This window comes from Diabrotica virgifera, chromosome 5, assembly GCF_917563875.1.
Source record: "Diabrotica virgifera virgifera chromosome 5, PGI_DIABVI_V3a".
NCBI lineage: Eukaryota > Metazoa > Arthropoda > Insecta > Coleoptera > Chrysomelidae > Diabrotica > Diabrotica virgifera.
Window position 1 is genome coordinate 67,008,370 of NC_065447.1, and position 12,681 is coordinate 67,021,050.

General features: G+C 32.0%; 1 protein-coding gene across 1 annotated transcript in view; it reads left to right on the plus strand.

Annotated features, from left to right (window-relative positions):
* Positions 1 to 8,182, plus strand: part of LOC126884215 (mannose-1-phosphate guanyltransferase alpha-A) — a 63,475-nt gene extending 55,293 nt beyond the window's left edge. The window contains exons 6-7 of the mRNA XM_050650107.1: positions 1,342 to 1,606; positions 7,916 to 8,182. Coding sequence (XP_050506064.1) covers positions 1,342 to 1,606; positions 7,916 to 8,016 — 366 coding nt within the window. The 3' untranslated portion in view covers positions 8,017 to 8,182. The remainder of the gene's footprint in view (positions 1 to 1,341; positions 1,607 to 7,915) is intronic.
* The last annotated feature ends 4,499 nt before the right edge of the window (positions 8,183 to 12,681 follow it).

Below are 12,681 nucleotides of genomic sequence, written 5' to 3' on the forward strand. Positions count from 1 at the left end.
TTTTAAAGAGTTTCTGAGATATCTTAGTGTTTCACTGGCCTCCTTACAATGAAGTACATTTCTTAGTAAGATGGAAAGATATCGAAAGTCTGTTCAGATTGTTACATTGCTCTAAAATTCAGCAAGCCAAAGGGATGTGGCAAGACAATTCGATGTTAGTCATTCAACTGTGCAGAGAACTTACCAACGATTTTTTGAGACCCGATCTCAACAACAGCGACTCAGTACGAGTGCGAAAAAGAAGACAACGAGACAACAAAGAAGACAACTGGTCCTTGGACTTCAGCAAGCCCAAGAACCAGTAATAGTCATTTCTACTATTCGAGGAAGGTTAAGAGAACATAGTAGACCATAGAGCCTCTCTGAAGAGCCCTAAGAGGGTGGAACGTAAGCAAGAGGATGATGATGGCCTTTGAAACGAATTTAAATTATAAACTGTCTTTCATTTTGATTTTATATTATCAAATTTAAATAAAAACAAACTATACAGTGCGTTCATAAAGTGTGGAAACGATCTATTATCTCATGACTTAATTATTTTCAGAATTTTGACAGGTCGATTTTTATTTTTAAATTATGATTTTTTTTACGTATATCCCACAGTAGTGACGTCATGGGTCATGGATTTGGGCGTGATGACGTCATCACATGATTCAATTCTCTATTCAGTAATATAAACATTAACATCATTATTTATACAGAGTGGCCAAAAAATAATTTTTGAATTAAATTAATTGACACAAAAAGAAGAATGTATGTAATTGATTTAAATCAAAATCCATTTTACTGGTGCCAGAAAATATAAAAAAAAAGGTTTATTTCATAAATAAACATTGTTTTTCGCTTAAATTAAATGTCAAAAGCCACCCACCTGCCTCTTAGCAGTTTGAACATTTAATTTAAGCGAAAAGCAATGTTTATTTGTCAAATAAACATTTTTTTCTCTTTTCTGACAACAGTAAAATGCTTCTTTTTGCGGCAATTAATTTAATTCAAAAATTATTTTTTGGCGACCCTGTATAAATAATGATATTAATGTTTATATTACTGAATAGAGAAATAAATATCCTTTGAAATGAGCTACCACACGTCCACTATACCCATTTAAAAAAATCATCGATGACGTCACTATTATGGATATACGTCAAAGAATCATAATTTAAAAGTAAAAATCGACCTGTCAGAGCTTTAACTCAGAAAATAATTAAGTCATGAGATAATAGACCGTTTCCACACTTTATGAACGCCCTGTATAATATCTTTTATATAATGATTAACGTTTTTGTACCTCAGTAAAGTATTACTGACTAGATAGTATTTTTTTATTCTGTTTCTTTTCAGTTGGGACCCAATGTAAGTATAGGAGCAGGTGTCACTGTAGGATCCGGAGTACGAATACGAGAAAGTATCGTTTTGAATGACGCAACGATAGAAGATCGTAGCTTAGTCCTACACAGTATCATCGGACGAGGTTCAAGAGTGGGTAAATGGGCACGAGTTGAAGGAACACCGTCGGATCCAGATCCAAACAAACCATTCGCTAAAATGGAAAACCCGCCATTATTTAACTCCGATGGAAAGCTAAATCCTTCAATTACTATTTTAGGTAAATGAACTGCCCTGTTATTAAGTTATTATTTCTTTTCTTTATTTAACCATTGTCATGTTTTAACCATTTCTAGAAGTGTCAGTTTTTGTTTAGGGTATGATAATAGGGAACTTACACATTTTTTTATTACATAATAATGTTCAGTTTTGTTTAAAAATGAGATTTCCAAAATTTCACGCTTCAAAAACTCGTAATAACTTAGAAATGCATATTTAAAATCTTCTGCGGTATCAAATAGTTCAAACGACCCGTGACGTCACATAGTTTTACATTAGTTTTTATTATGGTTATATTTCGCTGTGTCTAGGTACACGCTAACGTGTACGCAAATAAAAAAAGTTAGTACACGCGAATTAAACTTCATCAAGCCGGTGACGTCATTATTTAGCGTGCGCAGTGACTGTATATTTTGGTACAAGCTATTTTGATATGTCTAGTGTTTGTTTGATAGAAAAATATTTGTTAAGGAAGGGAAGCAGAACTATTCAGATGTTTCAAAGTTAACTGTAATAAATCAATGTATATATAAAAGTATATATTATTTAGGTTAGCAAAATAAATATATGTATTTAGTTGACATAACACGTACAAAATATTGTTAAAATAATTTTTATACGTAAGTTAATTATTATAATCAACTATTCTAAATGGGAAATAAGCCACAATTTAACTAAAAAAATGATTTTATTAACGTTTCGAAGTCCAAATCGGATGTCATTGTCAACATACAAAAATTAGTCAGATTAAATAAATTATTAGAAAAAATTTTTTACTAAGCAACAACATTTTTGTTTAATTTAATAATATTTTGTATTTTCACAACGACGTCCGATTATTTAGACGTCGAAACGTTAATAAAATCATTTTTTTAGTTAAATTGTGGCTTAGTTCCCATTGAGAATAGTTGATTACAAAAATGCCACAAGGAAATAGCTTCAGAATAAGTTAATTATTATTGTGAAAGCTTTAGGTCTTCCTTTTATTTTAATTTTGGACGGTAAAACTATTTCACTTATAACTAAAAAAATATATATTAATTTATAGTCTCTTAACTTTTTCATACTGTTTTAAAATATTGTTAAACTCATTAAAACAACTAAATAATTGTACACACTGCATAGTTAATTTAAAAACAAACCTAAACAAATAAAAAATAAGAAATCTCTTCACTAATCAATATTAAAATTAAAGTGTAAACACAACGCGATTAAACAAATTCCAACACTCTGACACTCTATTTTTTTAATTTCCGTACACGTTAGCGAGTACCTAGACACAGCGTTATATTTAGGTATATTCTTCTTCTCCTTCTTTAGTTTATTGGCCTCCACATACTTGGGTATTTGGCCAGCTCGTCGTCGGAGAATAAAGGAAAAATATTTATATTCTAATGACATTTATCGTATGTCGTTGTAATAATATATACCAGTTTGTTGAGATTGGAGTTTGATACAGTTTTTGAAGGAAATGAAAGAAAGTTTATTATTGAAAATAAAACCATTTTGTAAAAGTTTTCTATGAATAGTTCAAACGATCAAAAACACTTTTAACGTCACATAACTGTATTTTTTACTGACGTTTATAATGTCTAATTTAAAATTATATATACAATTGGTGTAGAATGTAAACATACAACCTTGTGACGTTACGGCGTTTTGGGGTGGCTGGTATAAGTTGAATTTTTAGTCGTCTTTAGAGGCCAAACGAAAGACAAACAAAACTTTTTTATCTTTGATACAGGTTCTAAATTATGTTCTGTTGTGATTTATAACATTTTTTTCAACTTTAAAATTTTATGCAAGTTCCCTATTACCGCGCCAATATTTTGTTTTTAACCTTTTCAGCTCCTGTGACGCGTACGCGCGTCCATACATGACTAGATTAGTGCCGTGGACGGGTTCGTTCATGGCGCATAAGTATTCAAACGGAATTATTTCTGCCGGCACAGGAGCTGAAGTTAAAAATATTAAAGCGGAGCTGCTAGAATTAAGGTCTTCTTTCGAAGATTGACAGTCATCAAACAGTCCACTTCCTGTGGACTTGAAGTAAACTTTCTCTGCAAGATATTTTGCAGAAGCTGTTATTTTGTTCCTCTCATCACTTCACTATTACAGTTTTTGTATTGATTTGGCATTATAAACGAAATAAACTTAATTTAAGTCTTGTAATTCATGTTTCTTCTTCTTAGGGTGCCTGTCCGTTCCGAACGTTGGCGATCATTCTGGCTATGATGATTTTGTTGGTTGCTATACGGAATAGTTGTGTTGAGGTCTTTCTATACCATGCTCTCAGGTTAGCAAGCCAGGATATTCTTCTTCGTCCTTAGGTCCTTTTCCTTCAATTTTACCTTGCAAAATGCATTGGAGTGGCTCTTATCTGCCTTGATTTCTCATTATATGTCCCATGTACTGCAGCTTACGGCCCTTCACGATGTTGACCAAATCTGCGGTTGTGTTCATCCTCCGTAGTACTTCTTCATTGGTGACTTTGTCTGCCCATGTATCACGTTTAAAGATTTTAAACCTCTCATTCCACCATTACGTTCCTACCATACTATTATTTGTACAAGTTTTTATCTATTGCGGACCTAAACACTTTTGTTCTCGTAATCTTCTTCAGTCTAGCGTCAGATTTTCTTCTATAAGGTTATCATCCTCAATGTATTCTTCATCAGTTAGCTTATTTGGGCCTGTAGGAATAATAACAATATCAGGAGGTATAAACCTGAAAGTAAACCTTCGTATTCCTTTTCATAGAAATTTCGAACACTAATACCCGATTTCACCAACGATACCTAAACAGTTGCCTTATTAAGTAATTCTTATCGATAGGAACTTCTTAAGTCAATACTTAGGAACAATCGCATTTCACAACTAAAAGAACTGCTTATCTAGGAAATGCTTTCCTAGGTATCACCTAGGGTACGTTTGAACTATTTTTGATAAATAAAAAGAAGAATAAGATGACATTTTCTTACTTTTTCGATTATTTGTCATTATTGTTTGTTTACCAATTTGGTTTTATTCAGTTTTGTACTGTTATAGTTATTTTATTTAGTAGTTAGTTATTTGTGCATTAAGTTTGTATATAATAAATATAGTCTTGTATGTTATTTGTATATGTACAGTGAAATGCAGGAAAAGAAAAGAGTTGTAAATTTCACATATGACGAAAAATTGAAGTTAGTTGAATTGCCATTATTGAAATAATAACTTATAATCCAGGGTAAAATTGAAGGCAAGAGAGGAACAGGACGCAAGAAAATGTCCTGGCTCCGAAACATAAGGCAATGGACAGGGATTAACGACATACAATCTCTGATACACATTGCAAGAAACAGAGAGTTAATGGAAAATGTGATCGCCAACATCCATTACTGGATTTGCATTTGAAGAAGAAGAAGAAGAAATAATTTTAAAATATATAATATGCTGAAAATTGCTTTTTATTATTAATTTTTTAATGACACACTTTTAGTTATATCATGAATGGGTTTTGAAACACAACACTAGTTTGTTAGGTAGTAGGTAGACTACATAATTTTGTCAACAGACCTGTAAAAAACTCCAAAGGATTTTCTATGTTTTCCAACACATATTATATTAATAATATAAAAGAAAATACAAAATTACAACTAATAATATACCTAATATTACAGAATAACAGAAAAATTAAGGTAAGAAGCAAATTATTGACAAACGTCACAAGTACATTAGTCAAAATTGTAAAAATATAACCCGACTGTCAACGATAAGTAATACCTAAAGTTTAGGGAGATCGAAATCCGTATCCTAACGTAAGGTAATGCTTAAGCGGTTTAGGCAATTCTTATTGTATGATGAAATCCGTTTTAGAGTTAGGAAGTACCTAAACCCACTTAGGTAATTCTTAAATATTTAGGTATCTGTGGTGAAATCGGGCATAATACTCCCAAAATCATCTACAGATGCCATATCTGTAACAAAATTGTAAAATATCAAAAATATTCCCATACACCCGTTGTACTCGTATGAATAATGAATAGGTACACCTAATTTTAACAACAAATAAATCACATTATAATTATAATTCTGAAAAATTAATCACTTCAATTAAAAAACTTATTATAAACTAACGTAAATCATTTGATGATAAAAAGAAGTAAATGAGAGAAACTTACTGTAAATTTACACAAAGTCAATGTACAGAAAATAAAAAACGCACGTGTTGATTTCATAAACAATAAATCAAAACTAAATAAAAAAATATGAAAAAAAATTTTAAGAAACGCCTTTCTTTAGTTACGAGTGACTAAAATTAAAAATATAAAAAAAATCAACTAAAAAGCAAAAAATAAAAAAATTCAAACACGAAGGATTATTCGAAAAAAACTGATTAAATATACAAAAATATCACACATTCGTTAAAAAATTGAAAAAATTTAACACATTCGTTAAAGAAAAGCGTGAGGTGCGAAAATTAAAAAAGTATCTATCAAACCATTTATGCGATGAAGACGCGCCCCACGCTTTTCTTTAACGAATGTGTTAGATTTTTTAAATTATTTAACGAAATTTCTTCATTCTGTAACATTCACAGCACAGGTCACAGAAACACACTTGTTTATAAATGACCGTTGAAAATATGTCAAACAAACTTAATTAATACGCCAAAACAAATTCGAATGTTAATTATAGCACGAAACGTCTCTACCGGTGATTTTTCTAAGACTACGTTAAAAACACGAATTTTTTTAATTCGAGTTTTAGTTGAAGTTTTGTTCGTATCGTATTGAAATTTGACACGAATAAACGCCGGTGTTCATATAAATAAATATATGAGCGTTTAAAATCGTCGCCGCTTAGGATGTTTATAAACGTGACGTACAAACATGAAAAGTAGTCGGAATCGGCAAAAAAATTGAAACTTTATTGTTTATTTATGAAGCATAACGTAAACAGTTAACGTAAAAAGTGAAATTATGTATAGTTCATATAATTAGCTACAATCTGTAAAAGTTTCAAGTTTCTACATTGTAAAAAACAAGAGAATTTAAGCATTTTCCATTAAAATCGTTTTTTTTTTATTTAAACAATTAATAAACATAAAAAAAATTACTGACTATTCTTGTATTGTTCCCGCGAATGCACATGTCTGCAAATTTCCATTCATTTACATTGAAGAAAAGGCAGTCAAATTAACCTCTAAAGATTTGACACAAACGATTGAACTAAAGAAAAGCGTTTAAAAACCAGCTGAATCATTCAACGAAATCTGTTAAGGTTGTCCTCTTAGGGGTATTTAGTTTCCTGCAATTACTAAGAATTACAACTATTTTATTATATATGGCACTAGTATGCCAAAATAACAGTTGTACTTAAATGAGTGCAGTGGGCGCTAATAGGGTATTCCAAGACTTTGACGTTTATGAAACCGCTGGGAGTAAAACTGTCAAACATTGTGTTTATTTATTTTATTTGTACCACATTGTTTCTTAAGTTTTTTACCGTCAACAGTTTTTTAGTTGTGTTTTCCGAATATTTTGTTGTAGATTTTGTGCAGTTTTTAGTTGTAGAAGTACTTAAACGACTCTATTTAGTTTTAAGCAGTTATAAACATAACAACATATAAAGTTGTTGGTAAACAATACAAATGATGCTAGTAGGTATAAGCAAAAGATTGGCAAAATAAATAATATAGGTCCACTTTCCCTTAAGGGGTCTGAGTTAACCGACAAATTGGACAGTTTTCCAAGCGTAGGTAACATGGACAGAGTTAGTTATTTAGCATTTTTATAGGACGTTTTATAGTATTTAACCATTTTTTTTGTCTCTCAGATAATGACCTATTTATTTGTTTTGTGTTTTTGTCTCTCAGATCATAACTTATTTAGGTGTTTTATGCTTAAAATGTAGCACTGATGGTAACCGATAAAACGGAACTTTATCTTGATTACTTCGCATTCCACAAAACACAATAGAATTGAGGTACATTATCTTTTTAAATTAATTCTTCCAGTGAAAATGTTAAATTAATCCAAAATTACAAAGAAGCGCAACTAAAATTATCTAAGTAAAACATATTAAGAACTGATAGATGTAACGATTTTCACTATGTTTCTCTCCCAGCCGCCATATTGGTTTAATTTTGACAGCATTTTAGAATGCCCTATGGGTTAGTTTTCACCGCTCTGGTAATTAGGTTAAAGCGGTTTTTTTTTAATAAAAAAGAGTACATTATTAGGTACTTGCATTTTCGCCGAGATTTATACAGCAAAAATTTCTTTACCTTTTTTATTAATATTTAAAATGGTATTTTTGATTTTAGGGTGCTCAGTGAGTGTTCCGTCAGAAACTATTTTATTAAATTCAATCGTACTTCCCAACAAGGAACTATCAAGAAGCATTAAAAATGAAATAATTTTATAAATACAGAAATTAAAACCAAGATGCACAAACAACTTTTATAAAAATTTTCAATTTGGAGTGAATGTTATGTTTTTATCTTTGTACAAATATTTTTTATTTTATTTTTAAAGGTTTATTTTTACTTTTACTAATCATTCCAGACTGAATAAATATTGACTTCCTGATATTTTTTATTTTATTTATTTAATATGGCTCTGCAAAAATAATGGGATGAAGTGTTGGGTTTGTAGTTGAAATTATTTAGATTAGATTTAGAGTTAAAGATTTCAGCTTTAATTTTGAATATTTTTTCAAGGTATTTGGCACACATATTCGTAATAGTCCAAGAGCTGGAAGCGGATTTTGCTCGTGATAAGTAATATGGACAAACTATATGGGGATATGTTGATTTAGTCGTGTACATCACTTTCCCACACGGGCGTAAACCAGAGCGAGAGACGAGGGTAGTTATGAGGGCTCAAAGTCGCGGTTTTTATTTTTTTTGTGACGATCATGATCGAGATAGTGCAACAAAATTTGGGAATAAGTAAGTCATGACGTAACTAATTAAAATCTCCAGGGGCGGAACGCTGCTTGGGGACAAACGGTTGGGGGCAGTGGTGAATATAAAAATTATAAGTGGATTTTTGTGACGTTCGTGATCGAGATTTTATTATACTAGACCCCTTATAATATATATAAGACCCCTTATAACTACTCTCGTTCTCCGCTCTGGTTTCCGCCACTGGAGATTTTACTTAGCTATGTCATGTTCCACTAATTTCCAAATTTTGTTGCTCTATGTCGATCAGGAACGTCATAAAAACCCCTTATAATTTTTATATTCAACCCTGCCCCACCCCTTTGTTCCCCAAGCAGCGTTTCGCCCCTGGAGATTTTACTTAGTTACATTATGACCCACTGGAAGAACAAAGCAAGGAATAGAACAGAATGGCGGCAAATCCTAGAACAAGCCAGGATCCAAAAAGGGTTGTCGAGCTACGGATGATGATGATGACGTTATGACCTACCTATTCCTAAATTTTGGAGCACTATCTCGATCAGGAGCGTGACAAAAAAAATAATAAAAACCGCGACTTTGACCCTTATAACCACCCTCGTCCCCCGCTCTGGTTTCCGCCCGTGTGGGAAAGTCATGTACACGACTAATTCAACAATCTCCGTATATTTTGTCCGTATTACTTATCACGAGCAAAATCCGCTTCTATCTCTCCGACTATAATATAGTAAAGAATGGCTGTACTTTTATCAAAACCAATGATGAAAGTTATAGTATACCCCTTCACATTAGAACATTAGTAGAAGAGAGAAGAAGAGCCCGTCGCAAATGGCAAAGAACAAGAAACGCGATAGATAAAACAAATCTAAACAGGCTCACACAGACTTTATTCCGCTATCCAAACAGTCAAAAACAAATTCTTTGAAAGATATGTCACAAACCTTTCTCTTGACGACAACTCTCTTCGGAAAGCCACAAAGAAGTTCAAAAAACCGGTAGTAATATAATCACCAATTTGGAAACAACGATATTAACGACGAGAAAATTAGAGACTTCGTTAATGCACTCTGACAGCTATCATTAGCACTAAAATATTTCTCACCAAACGAAGTCCGTAACGAAATCAATCTCAAATAGATTTTCAAATGACTTGTTCCAGATAACTGCTTAAAACATATTTCACACTTTTATGGTTTTTCTCCAGTGTGCACTCTAAAATGTTTTTTCAAAAAAGTAGTAAATTGATTTAAACAAATTTCACACTTGTATGGTTTTTATTATCTTCAGATAATTATATACAGATAATATATTCAGATAATTATGACCTCCAAAAATGAGGCATGGGACAGAAAATGCAGAGAGATAGAATCTTATATTGGAGGACGACAATGCACTGAGGCGTGGAAGTTTATAAACTCTGTTAAGGAGCCGACTAGCGAGAAAGTGATTCTAAATCCCATAAATCCCGAGGATTGGACACATTATTACAAACATCTATTAAATGAGAATAGAAACGAATTTAAAGAAGATATGAATTCATCAAGAATCGAAATTCTGGGAGAGCATATTACCATAGATATCAACAGAGTTCAAAAAGCTATAGCAGGGATGAAGAATGGGAAAGCAAGCGGACCAGAGGGAGTAACTACGGAACTAATAAAGAATGGCTCAGAGAAATTACACAGAATGATCACTGGGATATTTAACGAATATATTAATGGCCATCCAACACCAGATGAATGGAAAACAGCATATATGACTCCAATATATAAAAAACGTGACAGGAGAAATTGTAAAAACTATAGAGGGATATCGGTCACAAGTTCAATGAGTCGACTATATGGTCGAATACTACGGGACCTGATAGAGGAAGAATATCAATCGTCCGAAGACGAAGAAAAAGGAGGATTTAGAGCAGATCGTTCATGTACAGATAACATTATTTGTCTTAAACAAATTATAGAAAAGAAAGTTGTGACAAATAGAGAGTTACATATGACTTTTGTAGATCTTGAGAAGGCATATGACACAGTCCCGCTAAATAAACTATGGGAAGTCCTGGGCACATCAAACATACATCAAACATTGGTTAGTGCTCTCAAAGATCTATATTACGGTTCAAACTCCCAAATGAAATTCGGAAACCTCTTAGCTGAAAAATTTGAAGTTACTAAGGGTCTCAGACAGGGATGTTGTATCTCTCCGACTCTGTTTAAAATTTATATCTCTGCAGCTCTGAAACAATGGAAAAGGAAAGTCAAAGGAATGGGTATACAATTGAACGATCAGGATTGCATATATACTTTACAGTTTGCAGATGATCAGGTGATGATCTCAAATGACAAAGACGACATGGAATATATGCTTAGAAAACTAATTGAAGAATACCAGAAATGGGGATTAAATATCAATTTAGAAAAGACAAAATACCTCTCAATTGGCGCTGAAGCAGAACAACTCGATATCGAAGACAATCAAAAAATAGTTTGCCACAGGGTTCAGTATTAAGTCCAACATTATTCAACTTATATTCTGCTAGTATTCATAGTTTGTTTGACGAAAATATTAAATGTTTACAATATGCAGATGATATCTGTATATACTCCACCCAAAAAACCTACGACGACTGTCTACGATCATTGAGGCATATAGTTGAAATTATTATACAATGGACAAATGAAAATAATATGACAATGTCCACAGAAAAATCCAATATTATGTTTTTCACCAGGCATAGGTTGCGCGCACCGGGAAACGTAACCTCGAGTGGGCGTACTATACCAGTGGTGAATCAGTATAAGTATCTAGGGATAGTACTAGATAATAAACTTCTGTGGACTAAACATATTCAATACATCAAAGGTAAGTGTGAAAAAAAATAAATATACTAAGGTGTATTACCAACAGAAAATGGGGTGCAGATCCCAAAACAGCTTTATTGTTCTACAATGCTTGTATTCGGTCAGTCGTGGACTATGGGTGTTGGATATATGGATCAGCAAGCAATACGAACTTAAAATTTTTAGATCGGATACAATACAGATGCTTGAGAATATGTTTAAGTGCAATGGTATCCACTCCAATAAACGTTATGCTAGCAGAGTGTAATGAAATCCCATTAAATTTACGTAGACAATTTTTAGCTCAAAAATACTGCATAAAGCTAAGAAACACTGAGTCAGACCTTTTAACAAATCTGGCTTTATTAAACATGGAAAACTTAACTAGTAAATATTGGACAATAAAAAATTCACCACCACTAACAGATGCATTCATTGAAACCAGGAATTATACAGATTTACACAAGAGTAAATTATTACCAATTTATAAATTTCCGTATAAAACTTTGATAAAAAAACCCAGAATCATAATTCCTAAATATACAGAATCAAATCATTTAAATAATATTTTAGTAAAATCTATACTGAGCGACTTTGTGGATTACACAGTAATTTATACAGACGGTTCTAAAAATCAAACAGGAGTAGGATGTGCTATGTATGTGCAAAATACCCATCAATATAATAATTACAAATTATCTAGTATTAGTAGTATTTTTACAGCTGAGATTATAGCCATCGAAAAAGCTCTAGAATGGATCAAAGAGAATAATATTGAAAAAGCTGTGATAATAACAGACTCTAGATCTGCAATATATGCAATTGAAAATACTGATTTTAGTTCATACAAATCAAAAATTTTATGTAATATAAAAAATAATTTGTCTAAAGTGGAAGTAGTATTTATATGGGCAAAAGGGCATGCTGGTGTACTGGGTAATGAGAAAGTGGATGAGTTGGCCAAAGATGCAATAAAAAAAGGTGAGATACTAACTCACATCTTATCGACAGATGCAATAAATGACGTCAAAGTGAGAATAAATAAGATATGGAAAAAAGAATGGAAAAATATTACAAGCATGTCAAAAAATTTATATTTTTCTTTACATCAAGAACTTCCTCCGCCACCTGAATACATATTTAAATATAACCTGCCAAAGCAAGATATTTCTACTATAGTCAGATTAAAAACTCGACACGGGAAATATGAGGCACATCTGCACAAATTAGGAATAATTAATTCATCAGTATGTTTTTGTGATAATGTTTCGATTAGAGATTTAAACCATATTTTCTTGGAATGCAAAATTAACGAGAGATATATAA